The sequence below is a fragment of the Dipodomys ordii genome, unplaced genomic scaffold (genome assembly GCF_000151885.1).
Source record: "Dipodomys ordii isolate 6190 unplaced genomic scaffold, Dord_2.0 Scaffold42, whole genome shotgun sequence".
NCBI classification, from domain to species: domain Eukaryota; kingdom Metazoa; phylum Chordata; class Mammalia; order Rodentia; family Heteromyidae; genus Dipodomys; species Dipodomys ordii.
This window is the reverse complement of record NW_012267258.1, coordinates 478,762-496,149: the sequence shown is the minus strand read 5'-3', so window position 1 is coordinate 496,149 and position 17,388 is coordinate 478,762. Positions and strand designations below refer to the sequence as shown.

Here is a 17,388-nt window from a genome sequence, read left to right as displayed (position 1 = left end):
AGAATCCCCATCCTCCCCTGGCCGGGGCCCATGTACGCCCCTGTTTCAGCAGCTCATGTTCACAAGTCTAGGGTCTTTCCTGGGACTTGATGTGCCTTATAGAGGGCGGGCCCAAGGGGGCAGCAGCTGTGTACACTGAGCACCTTCTCTCTGTGCGCTTTCTCTCTGTCTTTGTTTTTGTCTTCTTACCCAAAAGGGTCTAAGCTGGGCAGTAGTAGCTCACACCTCTCAGGAGGCTGAGATCTGTGAATTGGGTTTCAAAGCCAGCCAAACTTATCTCCAGTAAACTACTCAGAAAAAGCCAGAAGTGGTAGAGTACTAACCTGGAACAAAAGAAGCTCAGGGACAGTGCCTAGGCCCTGAGTTCGAACCCCAGGGCCTGCAAAAAAAAGATGGTCTAGACCCTAGGTAGTCACAAGTGTGCAGGGTAACCTAAAAGCCCTCTCCTGCTTTGTTTTTATTCCTAGAGTAGAGCATAATCCTGAATTATGGGGTGCATAGGTGACTGAGATGGAATCCTCAATGGTTTTGCTGGCAGATTCAGAGCATGATGTGTGTGTCCCCTGTGCCTCTAGGCTGAGGGGATCCAAAATAACAAGTGCTAGAAGGATAGAGTCTCAAGTTACAAAATGGTACCCTGAGGATTATCTTGTCCACCAGGTATCCAACTCCCCTCCTGTACCCCCACCAGGTGACTGCCTTTGAATTTTAACACAACTGCTCCTATCTAGAGGTTGCAGTGGGAGAAAGGACCAGACAGCCATGTACCTTCTGAAGATGTTTCAGAGCAGCTAAAAGGCCTTTTCGTGTAAGGACACCATATGTGAAGGCAGCCATCATGTATCATTCTGTTGGTATTTGCAAAAATACCTATTCTAAACCTACCTCTGCCAAAATGTGTTCTACATGTATTAACTCCCTTAATCAAAACAACCATGTGAGGTGGGTGTGATTCTCACTGTGGATTAGAAGAGTCAAATAAATTGCCCAAGATCTCACAGTGGCTCCTTAGCCACTCTATTGTCATGGCTCTGTGGTTTTTACCCACCTAGCTAAAGCCCTGGGCCAGCCAGGTTGCGGACCCTCCACCAGAATTCATAAACTGCACCGAGTCCACAGACTGCCTGATGCACCCAAGGTCATCCGAAGACTCAGCTCATCTCTCAGCTTTTTCTCTCTCAATCCTGCAGATGGCAATTGATATTTTGACCTCTTAATGCAGGACCTCGTGTCTTTATTTATTTTTGGTATTGGACCTGGGGCTTGAACTCAGGGCCTGAGCACTGTCTCTGAACTTTGGTGATCCAGGCTAGTGCTCTACCACTTGAGCCACACCTCCACTTCTGGCTTTTTTGTGTGTGTGTGTGTGATTAATTGGCAATAAGCCTTCCTGCCTGGGCTGGCTTCCAATCATAATCCCCAAATCTCAGCCTCCTGAGTAGCTAGGATTACAGGCATGAGCCACCAGTACTAGGACCTTGAACTTTTACCGTTAAATGTCACTGTAGACCTGTCCTTTGTTCCAGCTTGACAATTATTAGGTCCTAATTAGACATGGTCCTGACATTCTCTAGGTGTTTGCAAGTTCAACCTTAGTAGTATGAAAACCAGAATAGCAGCCATTCTGGTACCTCTTCCGGTGCTCTTGGCAGTTACTCTGTCTCATCTTGGTAAGACAATGGCACAGGAGACCTGATTTAATTTGAATGGTATATTACTTGTGATTTTGTTTCTTACATCTTGAATTTCTAAGCCTTAGGCCATATATGTTCAGGTACAGTCCTGAAAATATGCTTTCTAAATACAACCAAAACAAAATTAGGTGTAGTAGAGCTAAAATGCCTGACTAGGGAACTTGAAAAGGGGAACAAAGGTTTGGATCAAACCTAGGACCTGTGGTTATAGGGTTTGCCAGAGACAAAACCAATGGGATATAGAGACCTAACTATAGACATGATGCTGGCCAGTCCAGATTTGCAAGATGGGCCAGCAGACTAGAGACCCAGGGAAGGACTGATGTCATGAGTCTAAGGACAGACTCAGACTCGTGGATTGATATGATGAAACCCTCACCACCTTAGAGAAGGTGCTAGGTATGGTCCCTGAAGGTCAGGCACTGAACCCTTAGGATATAATGGATTTAGCAGGTAGGGCTTACTGAAAGGTCTTATAGGTCAGTGGGGAAATGGCCACCGAAGGGACTGTGTGGCCCTTCTTTGTCCAATCCGCCCAAGGTACCCACCTACTCTGAAGAAGGAAAGTGATCAGGCAAAGCCAAGTGAAATCATGAGAGAATAAGGACTTGGTGGAGCCACACCACAGTGGTTCACATCTGTAACTCTAGTTACTCAGAAGACAGATCTGAGGATCATGGCTCAAAGCCAGCTGGAACAAAAAAAAAAAAGCCTATGAGACTCTTATCTCCAATTAACCACCCAAAAAACAGAAGTGGAAGTGTGGCTCAAGTAGTGGAGCACCAGCCTTGAGTGAAAAAGTTAAGGAATAATCCCCTGAGTTCAAGCCTCAGGACCAGGACACATACTCTTACATGTGCTCATTTAGACACAGATAGGTCCCAGTGTTGGCACCAAAAACAAAACTGAAAAACAATGGAAATAAGGATGGGAATACTAGTCTCTTTTGCTTTCCTTTCACAGTTATATATGCTTACCATCCTGTACTGCCTCTTACAGGCCCAAAGTCATGATGCCAATCAGTCACAGCTGAAACCTCCAAACTGCCAACCTAAACTAACCTTCTCCCTTTTGAACTTGATTATCTTAAGTACCTGTTTCAATGACAAAAAGCTTACATAGAGGCTGTCCTGCTTTATTTAATGTCTACTGATAAAAACTTTAATCACATCTAACACATACCTTCATAGCCAGCACGGATCAAATAACAACCCCATAGCTTATAAGTTGTTGGGTGTCCTATGGTCAGAAAGAGTAATCTTTTAGGAATATGGCAGATGGTACTAGATCCTTTTGAGACTTCTTGGAAGCTATAGATGGGGGCTGATGGGACAAGACCAATCCAGGAACAGTTGGATGGGCTAGGCTCTATTTGTTGAGCAACCCTAGTGTGTAAAGCAGTAGACAGAGCACAAAAACAAACAGTCCATGATCTCTGCCCTAAAGGAGGTGGAGTTTTTTATTTTTGTTTTTAATTATTTGAGGGAACATCCAAGGGCATTATCACAGAAGAAGCAGTTGTAGAGCGTTGGTGGCTCACGCCTGTAATCCTAGCTGAGAACTGAGGATCATGGTTCAAAGCCGGCCCAGCCGGAAAGTCCATGAGACTCTTATCTGCAGTTAACCACCAGAAAACTGGAAGTGGCACTGTGGAACAACGTGGTAGATCGTGAGCCTTGAGGAAAAAAGCTCAGGGACAGCACTTAGGTGCTGAGTTCAAGCCCTACAACTACCACCACCAACAACAAAAAGTTGAGCAGGGGCCCAAGAAACTATGAGAAGAAGTATTTTACCATGGAGAGATTAGATTTGTTGAGAGACAAAAAGGTAGATTTCAGCAAATCTCATATGATACCCCAAGTGTCATGGAGCTGACAGGGGAGGTATCCAAGAAAAGAAGCGATGTCATCCTAGTGAACAATGGCTGTGATGGAGAGAGAGGTAAAGCACTATGACAAGAACAGATGAAACACTGGGAACCACAGGAGAAACGGGAGGTTGGAGTGAAGACAGGCATTGTTTTGGGAGAGGCACTGCTCTGCTGACTGGGAAGGAGGCTTAAGTCAAGAAGAGTTGCCTTGGGCTGGGAAGGTGGCTCAGTGGTAGAGTGCTTGCCTTGCATGCATGAGGCCCTGGGTTCGATTCCTCAGCACCACATAAGCAGAAAGAAAAAAGCCGGAAGTGGCGCTGTGGCTCAAGTGGTAGAGCGCTAGCCTTGAGCTGAAGAGCTGAGGGACAGCGCCCAGGCCCAGAGTTCAGGCCCCACGACCGGACCCAAAAAAAAATATATGGGTAAGGGGTAGGGGAGTGGCAGCATAGCTCAAGTGGTAGAGCACCTGCTTAGCAAGACAAGGTCCTGAGTTCAAACCCCAGTGCCACCAAATAATAACAATAACAATAAATTAGCTGGGTGCTGGTGGTTCATGCTTTTAATCCTAAAACCTGAGGATTGCATTCAAAGCCAGTCTGTGCAGAAATGTCCATGAGACTCTTTATCTCTAATTAACCAGCAAAAAAAAAAAAGTAGATATGTGGCTCAAGTAGTAGAATGCCAGCCTTGAATGGAAAAAGGCAAGCAAAAGTGAGAAGTCTAGAGTTTAAGCCCCTGTATCAATATGCATACAATAATAATTATTATTATTACCACCTTAGGGCTTGGTGTATAGCTCAGTGGTAGAGTATTTGCCCATATGTGAGAAGCCCTGGGTTCCATCCCCAGGGTGTGTATGGGTGGACATATTAAACTGGATAATTTATGAGCATAAATTTCTATTGTTCACTTTTCTTGGAGGCTGAGAAATCCAAGTTCAAAGCACCAGCAGACTCAGTGTGTTCATCACAGATCATGCCTTACAAATCCTCACCAGGCAAGACGGGGAAGCAGGCCCCCTTCAGCCTCCTTTATGCGTGCACTGACTCCATTCATGTTAACAGACTCTTACCTAATCACTCCCTAAAGGCCCTATATTAATATGATTAAGTACTGAGTTCCAACATAGAATTTTGAGGGACACCAATATTCAGAACATAGTAGGGAGGTTTGCACATGATGAGGTCATGTTTATCTTTGGGTGTCTGCCTTTGGGAGGCCATGCAGAGTACTGAATGGCAGAGTACTCAGGTGGGGGGAATGACCAGATGGAACTGTTGTGGGAAACGGGAGCCAAATCCAGCCTGGCATTAATAAGACAGTCTCAGCCTGGTAGTCTTGTGTTTGGAGACTGGGAAGGGTGATGCACACTGCTGGTCTTGGAGAGGAAAACAGGGATTAAGCAACTTGAGCAGTATGTTTGCTGGGCAGGTAGGGGCCCTCAGAACTGTCATTTTTGATCTTTACCTTGAGTAAAGAGTATACTGACATTAAGGGGTAAGATCATACATATTCCATTTCTTCAGAAATGCTGTGATGAAAACTAGAGTTTGCCTCCCTTCCTCATACCAAGTCAACTTGTTAACTTGTTGTAGGTAGAGACACACTCCCTCAACCCCCATCCAATAGGGTGGGAAAGACCAAGAGTTACCCACATCCAACACAAACTGCTATGTCCACCTGCCTTCTACTCCAGTCTCTCAGATCATTGGAGCTGTACTGAATCAATCCTGTAGGTAGACACTCTCCCCTAGCAGAACACCAGCACCAACACAGACCACGAGAATTGTTGGGCCACAGGAGCCATTCAGAAAAACAATCACTCCCTGCCCAGCCAGCTGCCCACCAGCTGTCCATGCCTCCTGCAAGAGCTGATGTCATCCAATGGGAGGCCCAGCCCCTCATTCCTTAACAAACCAGAGAACCAGCTGAGCCCCAGGCCCTCTTCTGCCTGCCGCATCAACACCCAGAGAGGAGCTCCAGCAAGCTCTTTGACCTGACCAGTCCTGGATCCTCTAGCTCTATGCTAGAAGCCTGAGACAGAATGAGACTCCAGAGGCCTAAACTTGTACAGCTCTGGGCTCAAGTGACTCAACTTCCTGATGCGGTCCCAGAATTTAAGCTGGTCCATTGGGGGGCAAGAGTCAGCCCTCCTCATTTCTCCCACAGGGGTTGTTGACTAGTGGGTGTCCGAGTAAATGCTTTTCCAGAAAAGAAGGGATGGTATCTGACCTTACCATTCACCATTCCCCCTCCCCTACTACCCAAAGTCCCTATCCAGGCCATCCCTCCCTCCCCGAGCCCCCATCCTGAATGTTGGTTGCCAGGACAGCTGGAACCAGAGGAAGAGAAACCTTCAAGCTCATCCAAAGAGAGAAACCTGCCTGAGAATCATACACAGATGGAGGACAGATGTCTCAGGAGTCCTGACCATGGGGGATTTGCAAGGAGGCGTGGAGGGGGAGTGGGCTGGTACATGAAGTTACAGAAAGCCTGCAGAAAGCTCCCCCCCCCCCAGGCTGGAAAGGGCTGCAGCAGATTGGATGAGAAAAACAGATGCTGGAGCAAAGACTGGGACTCAGGAGGGGGTGGGGGAGAGCGTGGGAAGGCAGGGACTCTGGCGCCTCATGCCCACTGTGGCATGGGAAGGTTGCTGCCCTGAGAAGGCCAGCAGCTGCCGCCCTTTCACCCGGAGCAAGGCAGAAGCAGAGTCCTGCACACAGAGACAGCTTCCTCCCTGACAAGTGTGAGATTCCACAACTGTGGCCAGCTGGACGAATTCTCCTGGGAGCTACAAGGACTGTGTCTGACCCATCCTAAAATGTGGCTGGAAGTACAGGTGGTACCTGGCACCAGCCAGCCAACCTTTTGGTTTGAAGATTTTTTTTTTCACCATCAATCTCATGACCAGCAGAGGGCGTTACCACTCTGTAGTGTGGCATTCGCCCCCCCCTCCCCCCTCCCCGCTCCATCGCTTCCTGGAAAAACTGGGGATGAAGCAAGCACGGATTCAGGGACTGAATTAGTGGTATGAGTCAGGACTCCCGGGTTCCCCAGCCTGTTCTACTGGAGTCTTTCCCTCCCTCACCTCTGTGACATAAACACTTATGCCACAGCTGTTCTTTCCGGAGTATAAGGCCCCTTCTGGCTCTGAAACCTCAGGATTTAAGGAAGTAACACAAAGGATAGGAGAAAATGGCTTTTTTGAGTTCATCCTTACTCTGGAGTTCTCTAGTACTTTTCTGCCCTGTGGAGGAGGAAACTGAGGTGTGAACTTCTTTTCTCCTGGTGTCCTCTCACTTAAAGTCAGGGAGACTTTCTCACCTGCATAAACCGAGAAGCGAGTGAGCAGGGAAGTGGGACCCCACCTCCATACTGACCTGAAGGAGAACTGTAGTCAGGCTTGCTAGACACAAATGAAGCCACTTGGGCAGGCTTCAGGCAAGGAGATGACTCTGTGGATCCTTTACGGAAGAGTTTGGACTAGGAGTGCTGTGGGGTCCCTTCAGGGATGAGCACTGGAATGAGTACAAAAGAAATTATTGCTCCTCTGCCTTTGCCACCCCTCCCTTCCCCCGCCACAGATGCCAGTCTGTCAGGAAGAGGCAACAGACGGTCCAGGGGTCCATCTGTGCTAATGCTCACAATAGAGTCCCATGTTTCCCCACTGACACCCTCTCAGCCCCTCAGCTGATGGCCACTTGGTGGTCCAAGGAGGAGGTGGGACAGGAGGGCCCTGAGGGAGGGAGCTCTCAGCTTCCACAGTGCCCAAGCCTCCCCTGCCTCCCACCCCACATACATCCTGCCATCTGGACTTGTGCAATTACTGAGGGCTGGAGGGAACACTCACACCCACCCATACCTTAGTGGGGCCGGGGGCCCAGGGGTGTGGGGGTGGATGTAGGCAGGAGACAGTCTGTGAGACTGAGCCAGACTGGTGAACTGAGACAGACAGCCTTGCCTGGCCTCCCTAGGTGGGTGTGGAGTCTGCCCCTTTGCACTCCTTATGCAAAGCACATGCACAGTATGCCACTCCCTTCCAGACCAAAAGCTATCCTTATCCCCAGCACCTAGTGGGTACCAGGTGGTGAAGAGAAGGGCTCAGAGGCAGGATGAAGAACCGAGCAGGGCTGGACACTGGTGGCTCACATCTGTAATCCTAGCTACTCAGGAGGCTGAGGTCTGAGGATCACAGTTTGAAGCCAGCCCAGGTAGAAAAGTCTATGAGACTTATCTCCAGTTAACCACCAAAGAGTCAAAAGTGGACATGTGGTTCAAGTAGTAGAGTTCTATCCTTGAGCAGAAAAATCCAAGCAAGAGTGAGAGGCCCTGAGTTCAAGTCCCAGTACCCCAGTACCATCACACACACACACACACACACACACACACACACCCTTGACATACAGATATGGAAAGTCTAGAGAAAGGAGACAGGGACAGTGTAGCCCAAGCCACTCTGTAGTGGCTCCCGTTGGAATGTGTAGCCCAGGCTTGTGCTGACGTCCTACAGTGACTATACATGGCCTTCCACTTCCTTCTCTCACTTCTTATTCAGGCACCATTGACGAAAGTCTGGGGTTGGGCCATCCCAGCCTCTCCTACAGCCTGGCAGCCATGGTAACAGAGTCTGAGGAATGGTCCCTAAGACAGGGTCTGTGGATGGCTCATCAATTCTGAGTGCTCACTCTGCTTGGGCACACCCCCAACCCCATGAGTCAATCTGGGAAAAGGGGGCCTGAGGTCCAGCATCACAACCCAGAAGAAGTCTATCCATCAGGGACCACTCTATCCAGACCGTAGCGAGCACGTGCCAGAATCCCTGTCCTGCGTTCAGGTTTCCACCTTCTCCCTTTACCCTAGATGTGCTATGCAGCCTCTTTCAGCAATTCTGGGGCATTGGTAAGAGGAGAAATTCAGGCCTTCTCATGCCCTGTTGGGCTTCTACCTAGTCAGTCCAGGAGTGTCTCCACTCTCCTTCTTCCCCTACATAGCCCCTCCACTTCTCTCCACTGGCCTAAAGTCTCCGACTGGAGACTACTTTGGAGCTGGAACCTTCTAAGGGCTCCCAAGCTTCCTTGCAGTGATCACTCATGTGCCCCTCTGCATGAATTGCTAAATCCATCCATTCCCAAATTTCAAATTTCGTGCAAAGGCCCTTCACAGACCTTCTCCAGTTATCACACAGACCCCGGCCCCGCCCTAAAATAGCATGTTTCCGGGGCTGGGAAAGTGGCTCAGGGGTAGAGTGCTTGCCTTGCATGCATGAGGCCCTGGGTTCAATTCCTCAGTACCACATAAGCAGAAAAAGCTGGAAGTGGCGCTGTGGCTCAAAGTGATAGAGTGCTAGCCTTGAGCTGAAGAGCTGAAGGACATCGCCCAGGCCCAGAGTTCAGGTCCCACGACCGGCAAAAAAAAAAAAAAAAAAAATAGCATGTTTCCCCCTTGCCCCATCCTGCTTAGATCTGCCGCTAGGTTGCGACCTTTGAGTGCCTCGGTGCGCTAGAGTTTGGCCCAAGACTGGCAGGTCACCGAACGTCGTAGGCGGGGCTCCGGGACAGCGGTCTTCCCCCCCCCCCCCGCCCCGCGCCACCTCCAGTGGGCGGAGCCTGCGCGCTGGGGGAGGAGCCTGCGCGCTGGGGGAGGAGCCTGCGCGCTGGGGGCGAGGCCACCGCGGGCTGCTCCCCACGCGGCTCCGGAGCCTATAAAGGGAGGCGACACGCGGCTGGCTCGGCTGGCCTCCCCCAGCTACCTCTAGCGCCACCGAGGGGAGCCGGAGCCGCCTTGGAGGGGCGCCGGGCGCCGGAGCCATGACCCTCCGCCGGCTCAGGAAGCTGCAGCAGAAGGAGGAGGCAGCGGCCGCCCCGGACCCAGCCGGCCGGGCTCCGGACTCCGAAGCTGCTCCCACCCCGATCCCGGCCTCGGGTGGCCCGGCTGCGGCGGCTACCCCGGGTCCCCCCGGCGAGGAGCTGTACGCGGCGCTGGAGGACTACCATCCTGCCGAGCTGTACCGCGCGCTCGCCGTGTCCGGCGGCACCCTGCCCCGCCGAAAGGTGCGTCCTTCTGCGCCCCGAGTCTCCGTACTCTGGGTCCCATGCTCAGGACCTGCTGAACCCCAACCAGCGCCTGCTTGACCCTCCCACTCCTCCACACAGTACTCTCTGCGCCGGGTCCTCTGATTGTCCCACATTGTCCAGCCCTCTGACCCGAATTGACTTCCCACGGCCTCTCCAAGAAGGCGCAAAGCGTCCCCACCCGGGCCCCCCGCCTCCATGCCGCCCCCAATCTCTCAATTCCACTCTCCGCCCTCGTCCCCCCCCAGTCTTCTCCCTCTCTTCTTCTGCCTTGACTCCGTCCCAACACCCCCTTTCTCAGACCTACTCCACCTGGCTACGTGCGCCCCTCGCCCTTCTGTTCCCCACACCCCTGTCCTGCCTCTCCAGAGCCAAGTGTCTGGAAGCTCCCAGGACCCCCTCTCCCGAGCTTTTCTGTAGTTGGGCTAGATCCCTCTGCTCTCCCCACACGAGTGAAGGTGCCCAGAGCCCCAAGCGGGAGAGAGACCGGGTTGGTGGCCGCGCCGCATGCCGTCCCTTCTTAAAGAAGTACGTGATCCGAGAGAGCACACCCTTCCGGAGGGGCGCTCAGATTCCTGAACTTGGGGCCTACTGCCTTGCCCCACAACTGTGGTGCGGGGTGGGTGCGAGGGCACCGCTCCTTGGACTTCAGCCAGGACCGGACGCGGTGGGAGGGGGCGCGGGGCGCTCTAGGGGCAGGAAGGATGGGGCCGCACCCGTCTTCTGCGGCTCCCTCTCCTTGGGGCTCTTCCTCTGGCCTCCAGGACCTGAGCACTCAGAGACCCGCGACTCCCAGGTTAAGGAGAGGGAACTGGTGGCCTTTCTCCAGGCAGCACCCCCTCCCCTCCCATAGTCCCCCCCCCCATACACAATGAGCAGCTTGTTGAGAATTTGCATTTTATGAAAATCATTTGAAAGACAAAGGGGTCTCTCTGTTGCTGCCTAGTCCTTCCTTCTTGGCCCATTTAGGAAATGCACACATAGCCCCAAGCTAATCTTTGGTTCTGGAATTAAGAGAGCCCCCACCTCTTTCTTGTCTTGGAGCGCAATGCAGGGCACGGATTGTCCTTAGCACCAAGCAGGAAGATCTTTGGCTGTTGGGGAGTTTGGGCACTTGGAGAAAGAACTGGTCCTGGATGGGGCTTCCTCCAGGTACCAAATTTTGGGGAAAGAGAGACAACGCTTTTGGGTATTGAGGGCCCCGAAGAGACAAGGGTCTTCAGCTTTGTCACCTCTTCTCCCCCAAAGAACCCACACTGTCACTCCTTAAGTATAGTGACACAAGTTTGGCCTCTAAGATTTGTGTGTGTGTGTGTGTCCCAGAAAATACATGGTAATTTTGAGAGACCCAGGAATGGCTGAAGGTACCTGCAGCAAGGATCGACAACTGGTCTCTGAAGCAGACTAGCACCTCTTCTGCCACATTCCAAGCTGATTGTCATCTCTTCAGGCCTGGGCCTCTGTCTCAGCTCTCCCAAGTCACTCACTTGGTCATTAGATGGGGACTCCTCTGGCAGGGGGTCTTGGAGTGCCTTGCTAGGGAAGCCTGTGGGCTCCCTACCCCTTTTTGAATCTTGCTAGGGAAAAGCCCAAGCCTCAGCTTTTAGGGTCTGGAAGGCCAAGCCCTTACAGACATGGGTCCCATGGGGGTGGGTGAAGACCATTCTAGGGTCATGATCCAGGACTCAGAGGGTCATGAAACCTCTAAGATAAACCTCAAGGAGTCATCTCAGACACAGGAAGACAGCTGTGTCCCCAAGGTCCCAGGAGTCAGGGGTCAAACCTGGAGGGAATACTAATAATTGCATTCAGTAAAGATACATCAGAACCTAAACAGGTGTGGGACAGGGAAAGGGCAGACAGGTGGGAAATGGAGTGCTGTATCCAGAGCTGGAGCCCAGGTGAAAGACTTCCTAGAGGGTGGCTGGCAGCTTCTGCTCAAGGACAGCCCCCTCTCACCTGTCTCTCTTGTCTGTCTTCCTGCCCCAGGGCTCAGGATTCCGCTGGAAGAACCTCAGTCAGAGTCCTGAACAGCAGCGGTGAGTCACCCCCATCCCAGCCCCTGTGGTGGTCCAAAAGATGAGATGCTGGGGTGGAGTGTGGGGGGGTGTTGCACACACACACACAGCATTTAACCCAGCCCAGGGTGTCATTCTTCCACCCTTCCCCATGGCTCCCCCACTGGGAATGAGGGGCAGGTGGGGTGCACACTCTGTGTAGGGGTGGCAGAGAAAGGAGGTGGGGACTTTTGACTCATGAGGTAGTCCTCAGCCACCCCCAGTCCCTGTCAATTACCCCCTCCCCGGGAAGATCACGATCTTTAAGGGGTGGAGAGTGAGGGCAGCAGCAGACAGCTGTGTGCTTGCCCCAGGCCTGGCCTGCAGGGCTTACCCCGGAGCCTACTCAGGCCAGCAAACTGGCGCCACACTAAGACTAGACTTGAATATGACCAGCTTTGAGCCCCAAATCTTAGTTGTATGATAATCCTATTATTCTGTGGCAGGCTAGGGAGGACCAGAGGTAGTCAGAAGTAGCCCAAGACCTGGGAGCTCACGGTTTCTCTGCTCATGTCCCCTCAATGATTCAGTCCTGACTTCCTCTGACTTGGATCAGCAAACCATGCATGGCCTATTGGCCAGATTCAGCTAACAATTGTTATATATTTTTTCCAAGAGTTGTAAAAAAAGAAACAAAGATCCATGTATGACAGAGGCCCTATGAGGCCCACAAAGAAAGCTTAAAATATTTACCATCTGGTCCTTTGCAATAAACGTTGACTGTCCCTTCCAGAAACCCAAAGAACACAAAGTCAGACATGGAACTTCCAGGTCTGCCCCAGGACACACAGGGAAAGACTTGTGATTCCGAGTTAAGGACTGGGATCGGAGGTGGGAGGTTGGTACCAGGAGGTGGGGAAACGAGGGTCAGGCTGGAAGCTGAGGGGCCTGGTCTCCAGAGCCTTTCTCAGGCAGCTAGACTTGAAGGGGCCTTCTAACACAGCTTTAACTCTGCCTCTGGCTGGCGGGAAGGAAGGGGGTGGGGTGGGCAGAGGAAACTATGGGCTCCCCCAGCAGGCGAGGATCTGGAGCAGCTCCAGACCATTGTGTCCAGCGGGCAGGCCTTCAGTGCGGGAAGGGGCGGCCTCAGGCTCCCCTCCCCCAGCCCTCACATCTGGTGGGCTGGCCCCACCACAGCTGGGAGGAGCAGCTGTGGTTTTGTGCTGAGCCCTCGTGACTGGCCTCTGACGGGTGGGGCCAAGAGGCTCCTGGCTGGGGCCGAATTTGAGACCTTAACTCATCAGTGAATGTGGCCTGGAGCTCAGTAGAAGGCTGGGGTGCAACTAGCCTGCTCTGGGGGCCAGCTATCCCTGATGCTATACACCCTCCTCCCGACCAAAGAGAGAGAGAGAGAGAGAGAAAGAGGACAAAAGAAAAAGAAAAAGTCTGGTTTATTCTGTGTGTAGCTCTTTGAGGCTAATTTCACTTAGGTCTGGAAGGACATTCCAAAAATCTGTGAGTGACTTGTCACTGGAAACTGTGGGTCCTTCTGGCATTGTTCTAATCTAGACTTCCACATCTCCTTGGGGACCAAACTATGGAATTGCTACGCTCCTACTTTTTATGCTTGTTTTGTTTTGTTTTGGATCGCTTTGGTTTGGTTTGGCTTTTGAGACAGGATGTCATTACATAGCTCAGTCTGGCCTAGAACTGTCTGTCTACATAGCTCAGGCTGACCAGGAATTCACTACCTTCCTGCCTCAGCCTCCTGTGTGCTGGGATTATGGGTGTGCACCACCTGGCTCTGCCATGCTTCAAACTTCTGTTAGTCTTGACCCCTGTGTCTCCTGCAGGAAGGTGCTGACTTTGGAGAAGGAGGATAACCAGACTTTTGGCTTTGAGATCCAGGTGGGAAAAACGGGGCATGGAGGGGTTAGGGGTCAGGAGGCCAGCCTGAGGGACAGATGGATCTGCCTGTCCTCAGACTGAGGGTCCCCTTGTTCGTTATAGACTTATGGCCTTCACCACCGAGAGGAACAGCGTGTGGAGATGGTGACCTTTGTCTGCCGAGTTCATGAGTCCAGCCCTGCCCAGCTGGCTGGACTCACGCCAGGTGGGGCCAGAGCCCAGACAACAGGGCACTGGGGCAGGATATGACTTTAAGAGGTGTGAGAAATCGCTCCTGAAATCAACCCTTCTACTTTGAGAAGGCCAGGGAGTAAATGGACAGAATCCAGGTTTGGGAATCTATGGAAATGTGATCTTGCACAGTCCTGTCTGCAAAATGGGGGTAACAACACATCATTACGGCATAGCACCACAAAGTGGGGGGTGCTCTCTGGGCACAGAGCCAAGGTCTAGTAAATGGTGATGTTACTGCTGTGCTGTTGATCTGCCTCCTCCTGGCAATCTGACAACCCAGCATGGGCTGGAGCTGGGGCAGGAACAGGAGCAGCATTCCACTGTATATTTGATATGAACCAGAAAGGTCTACCCTGCCCCAACACAGCTCAAACTAGCGTACCTACGTTATATCCTCTTAAGAAGGAAATGATGGCTTCCATCTAAAGTCCTAGCTACTCAGGAGATAAGAGTCTTACAGAAATTTCTTCCCCATCTGGCTTTGAGCTTTGATCCTCATATCTCAGCCTCCCTAGTAGCTAAGATTACAGATGTGAGCCATTGGCACTTGGCCCCCCTAGGTATGAGCTACACAGAAACTCTAGGAGCAGTCCAGGGGCCTAGGAGGGCTTAGCCTTTGGGGACAGACCTACCTAAGGGTGTGAATATGTGGGTGCTTAATGCATCCTGTTGTACCCTGGTACCTAGGCTGAAGTACTCCAGGCCTGGGTAAACTAGTGGACTCTGTAGACAGAGAGAAAATGACTTTTTGGTTTTGGTTTTTGTTTTCTTTGTGATTTTAAGGATTGAACCCAGGGCCTTGCATATGCTAGGCAAGAACTCTTGAGTCCTACAATTCATTTGTTTATTTATTTTTTTTGCCAATCCTGGGGCTTGAACTCAGAGCCTGGGTGCTGTCCTTGAGCTTCTTTGTTCAAGGCTAGCACTCTACCAATTTGAGCCACAGTGCCACTTCCAGCTTTTTCTGCTTATGTGGTACTGAGGAATCGAACCCAGGGCTTCAAGCATGCTAGGCAAGCATTCTAACACTAAGCCACATTCCCAGCTGAGCCCTGTAATTTTAAGATAGGGTTTTGCTAAATTACCAAGGCTGGCTTCGAACCTGGAATCCTCCTGTCTCAGCTTCCCAAATAGCTGAGATTACAGGCATGTACCTTGGTGAATTGTGGTAGCATGTACCACCATTGGACAGAGTAAAAGTGATATCGAGAAGGTCTTTCTACACGTTTGCATGGGGGAGGGAGGGAGTTCAAGAGTATTCCTTGAAGGCCAAGTGCTGGTGGCTCACCCCTGTAATTCTAGCTACTCAGGAGTCTGAAATTTGATGATCCTGGTTCAAAGCCAGCTCTGGTTGGAAAGTCTTATCAGTGGAACTGTAGCACAAGTGGTAGAACACTAGTCTTGAGCAAAAGAAGCTCAGGGGTGGTGCCTTTGCCCTGAGTTCAAGCCCCAGGATTAGCACGCGTGCATGCATGCACGCGCACACACACACACACACAAACACAAATACACACACACACACACACACACACACGAGTGTTCCTTGAGGTTATTACCCATCCCTTCCTAGCCAACATAGGGATCTGAATTCTTCCCTCATGCCCTGTGGAGCTGATGCTGACCTCCTCTCTGCCTGGCAGGGGACACCATTGCCAGTGTCAATGGACTGAATGTGGAAGGCATCCGGCATCGGGAGATTGTCGACATCATCAAGGCATCTGGCAATGTTCTGAGGTATGACTAGGAGCCATGGCACCTGAGGGTTCTTGATTGAACTTAGTTGCTCAATCAAGTGAGCCCGTGGGCTCACTCCCCCTTTGCTCCCTCAATTCTTCAGACTGGAAACTCTGTATGGAACATCAATCCGGAAGGCAGAACTGGAGGCTCGCCTACAATACCTGAAGGTAAGGGGCACATGAGCATCTAGCCCCCACCCACCCCCCTGCCCTCTTAGGGCTCCTTCCTGTGTTGGAAACCTCTTTGATCCCTGGTTAAGCAAGTCCCCCTGACGCTGGGTGGGGGTGTGTGTCTTGCAGCAAACCCTGTACGAGAAGTGGGGAGAGTACAGATCCCTCATGGTGCAGGAGCAGCGGCTGGTGCATGGTGAGTGGATTGGGGTGGGGAGGGGCTGCCTACTCTGTGTAGACCCCCCAGTCTGCCATCCCTGCCAGCTACTGGGCTTCTGTTCCCTCCACAACGACAAAGGGTTTGCTGAGCTACTACTTTGGGCACCACACAGGCCTGGGCTGCTGAACATCCTGGTTTTCACAATTGCCATATGAAGCAAAATGTGACATTGTATTACCTCTATTTTCCAGCTGCATAGAGCTTCTCAATCCTGTTGGTGGCCCTCCTGTCATAAGTGGTCCTTGGAAAGATTTGAGTTCATAAACCAGCCACAGTGGCTCAGCCTGTTATCCTCACTGCTATTCAGAAAGCTGAGACCAGAGGATCATGATTCAGAGTCAGCTTAGGAAGGAAAGTTTGTGAGCCTCTCATCTCCAGTTAACTACCAAAAAGGCTGTGGCCTTTTTGATAGAGCGCTTGCCTTGAGTAAAAAAGCTAAAAGATAGCACTCGGGCCCTGAGTTCAAGCCTTCGTACCAGGAGAGGAGGAGCTTGAGTTTAGAATTCAGTTGATTGATTGTGTGTGTGTGTGTGTGTGTGTGTGTGTGTGTGTGTGTGTGTGTGCCAGTTGTAGGGCTTGAACTCAGGGCCTGGGTGAAGTCCTTGAGCTTTTTTAGCTCTCTACCACTTGAGTTACAGCTCCACTGCCAGCTTATTACTATAAAGCTGATGTATGGAGGAGTTACATTATATGTCAGATGACTTCCTTCCTTCCTTCCTTTCTTTTCTTTCCTTCTCTTGGTAGTGGGGCCTGAACTCTGGGCCTGAGTGCTGTCCCTCAGCTCTTGGGCTCAAGGCTAGCAAGCACTCTTACCATTTAAGCCACAGCATCACTTCTTGCTTTTTCTGCTTATGTGGGGCTGCGGAATCGAACCCAGGGCCTCATGCATGCAAGGCAAGCACTCTACCACTGAGCCACCTTCCCAGCCCGATACATTTCTTGTTAAACAATGCCCAGCTTTTTTGTTTTGATGGTTAATTAGAGATAGGAGTGCCACGGAGTTTTTTTGTCGAGGCTGGCTTTGAATCTCGATCCTCAAGATCTCATCCTCCTGAGTAGCTAGGATTACAAGTGTGCGCCACCAGCGTACCCTACCCATTACTTTCGGATGAGAGAAGTTGAGGCTTTGGAGGCCAGGACCACGGGGGAGGGGGGGTCAACAGACAGAACCTAGACCTCCCACCTTGGCCCTCGGATCCCAGGCCTCACTTGGGGACCCTCCCTGATATCTGCTGCCCTGACAGGGCTAGTGGTGAAGGACCCGAGCATCTACGACACGTTGGAGTCCGTGCGTTCCTGCCTCTATGGCGCAGGCCTGCTCCCCGGCTCGCTGCCCTTCGGGCCGCTGCTCTCTGCTCCTGGAGGAGGTCCCCGCGGGGGTGCCCGGCGGACCCGGGGTGACCCCGGTGACGACGCCGCCGCTGTCTACCACACCTGCTTCTTTCGGGGTGCCGACCCCCCTGCCCTGCCGCCCCCGCTGCCCCCCG

At 51.7% G+C, this 17,388-nt stretch overlaps 1 protein-coding gene across 1 annotated transcript in view; it reads left to right on the top strand.

Annotated features, from left to right (window-relative positions):
• Positions 1–9,302: 9,302 nt before the first annotated feature.
• The window catches only part of Grasp (GRP1 (general receptor for phosphoinositides 1)-associated scaffold protein), an 8,366-nt gene continuing 280 nt past the window's right edge, over positions 9,303–17,388 (top strand). Inside the window, exons 1-8 of the mRNA XM_013018681.1 lie at positions 9,303–9,614; positions 11,625–11,674; positions 13,486–13,540; positions 13,643–13,745; positions 15,415–15,508; positions 15,612–15,678; positions 15,811–15,877; positions 17,146–17,385. Of these exons, the coding sequence (XP_012874135.1) occupies positions 9,372–9,614; positions 11,625–11,674; positions 13,486–13,540; positions 13,643–13,745; positions 15,415–15,508; positions 15,612–15,678; positions 15,811–15,877; positions 17,146–17,385 (919 nt within the window). The 5' untranslated portion in view covers positions 9,303–9,371. The remainder of the gene's footprint in view (positions 9,615–11,624; positions 11,675–13,485; positions 13,541–13,642; positions 13,746–15,414; positions 15,509–15,611; positions 15,679–15,810; positions 15,878–17,145; positions 17,386–17,388) is intronic.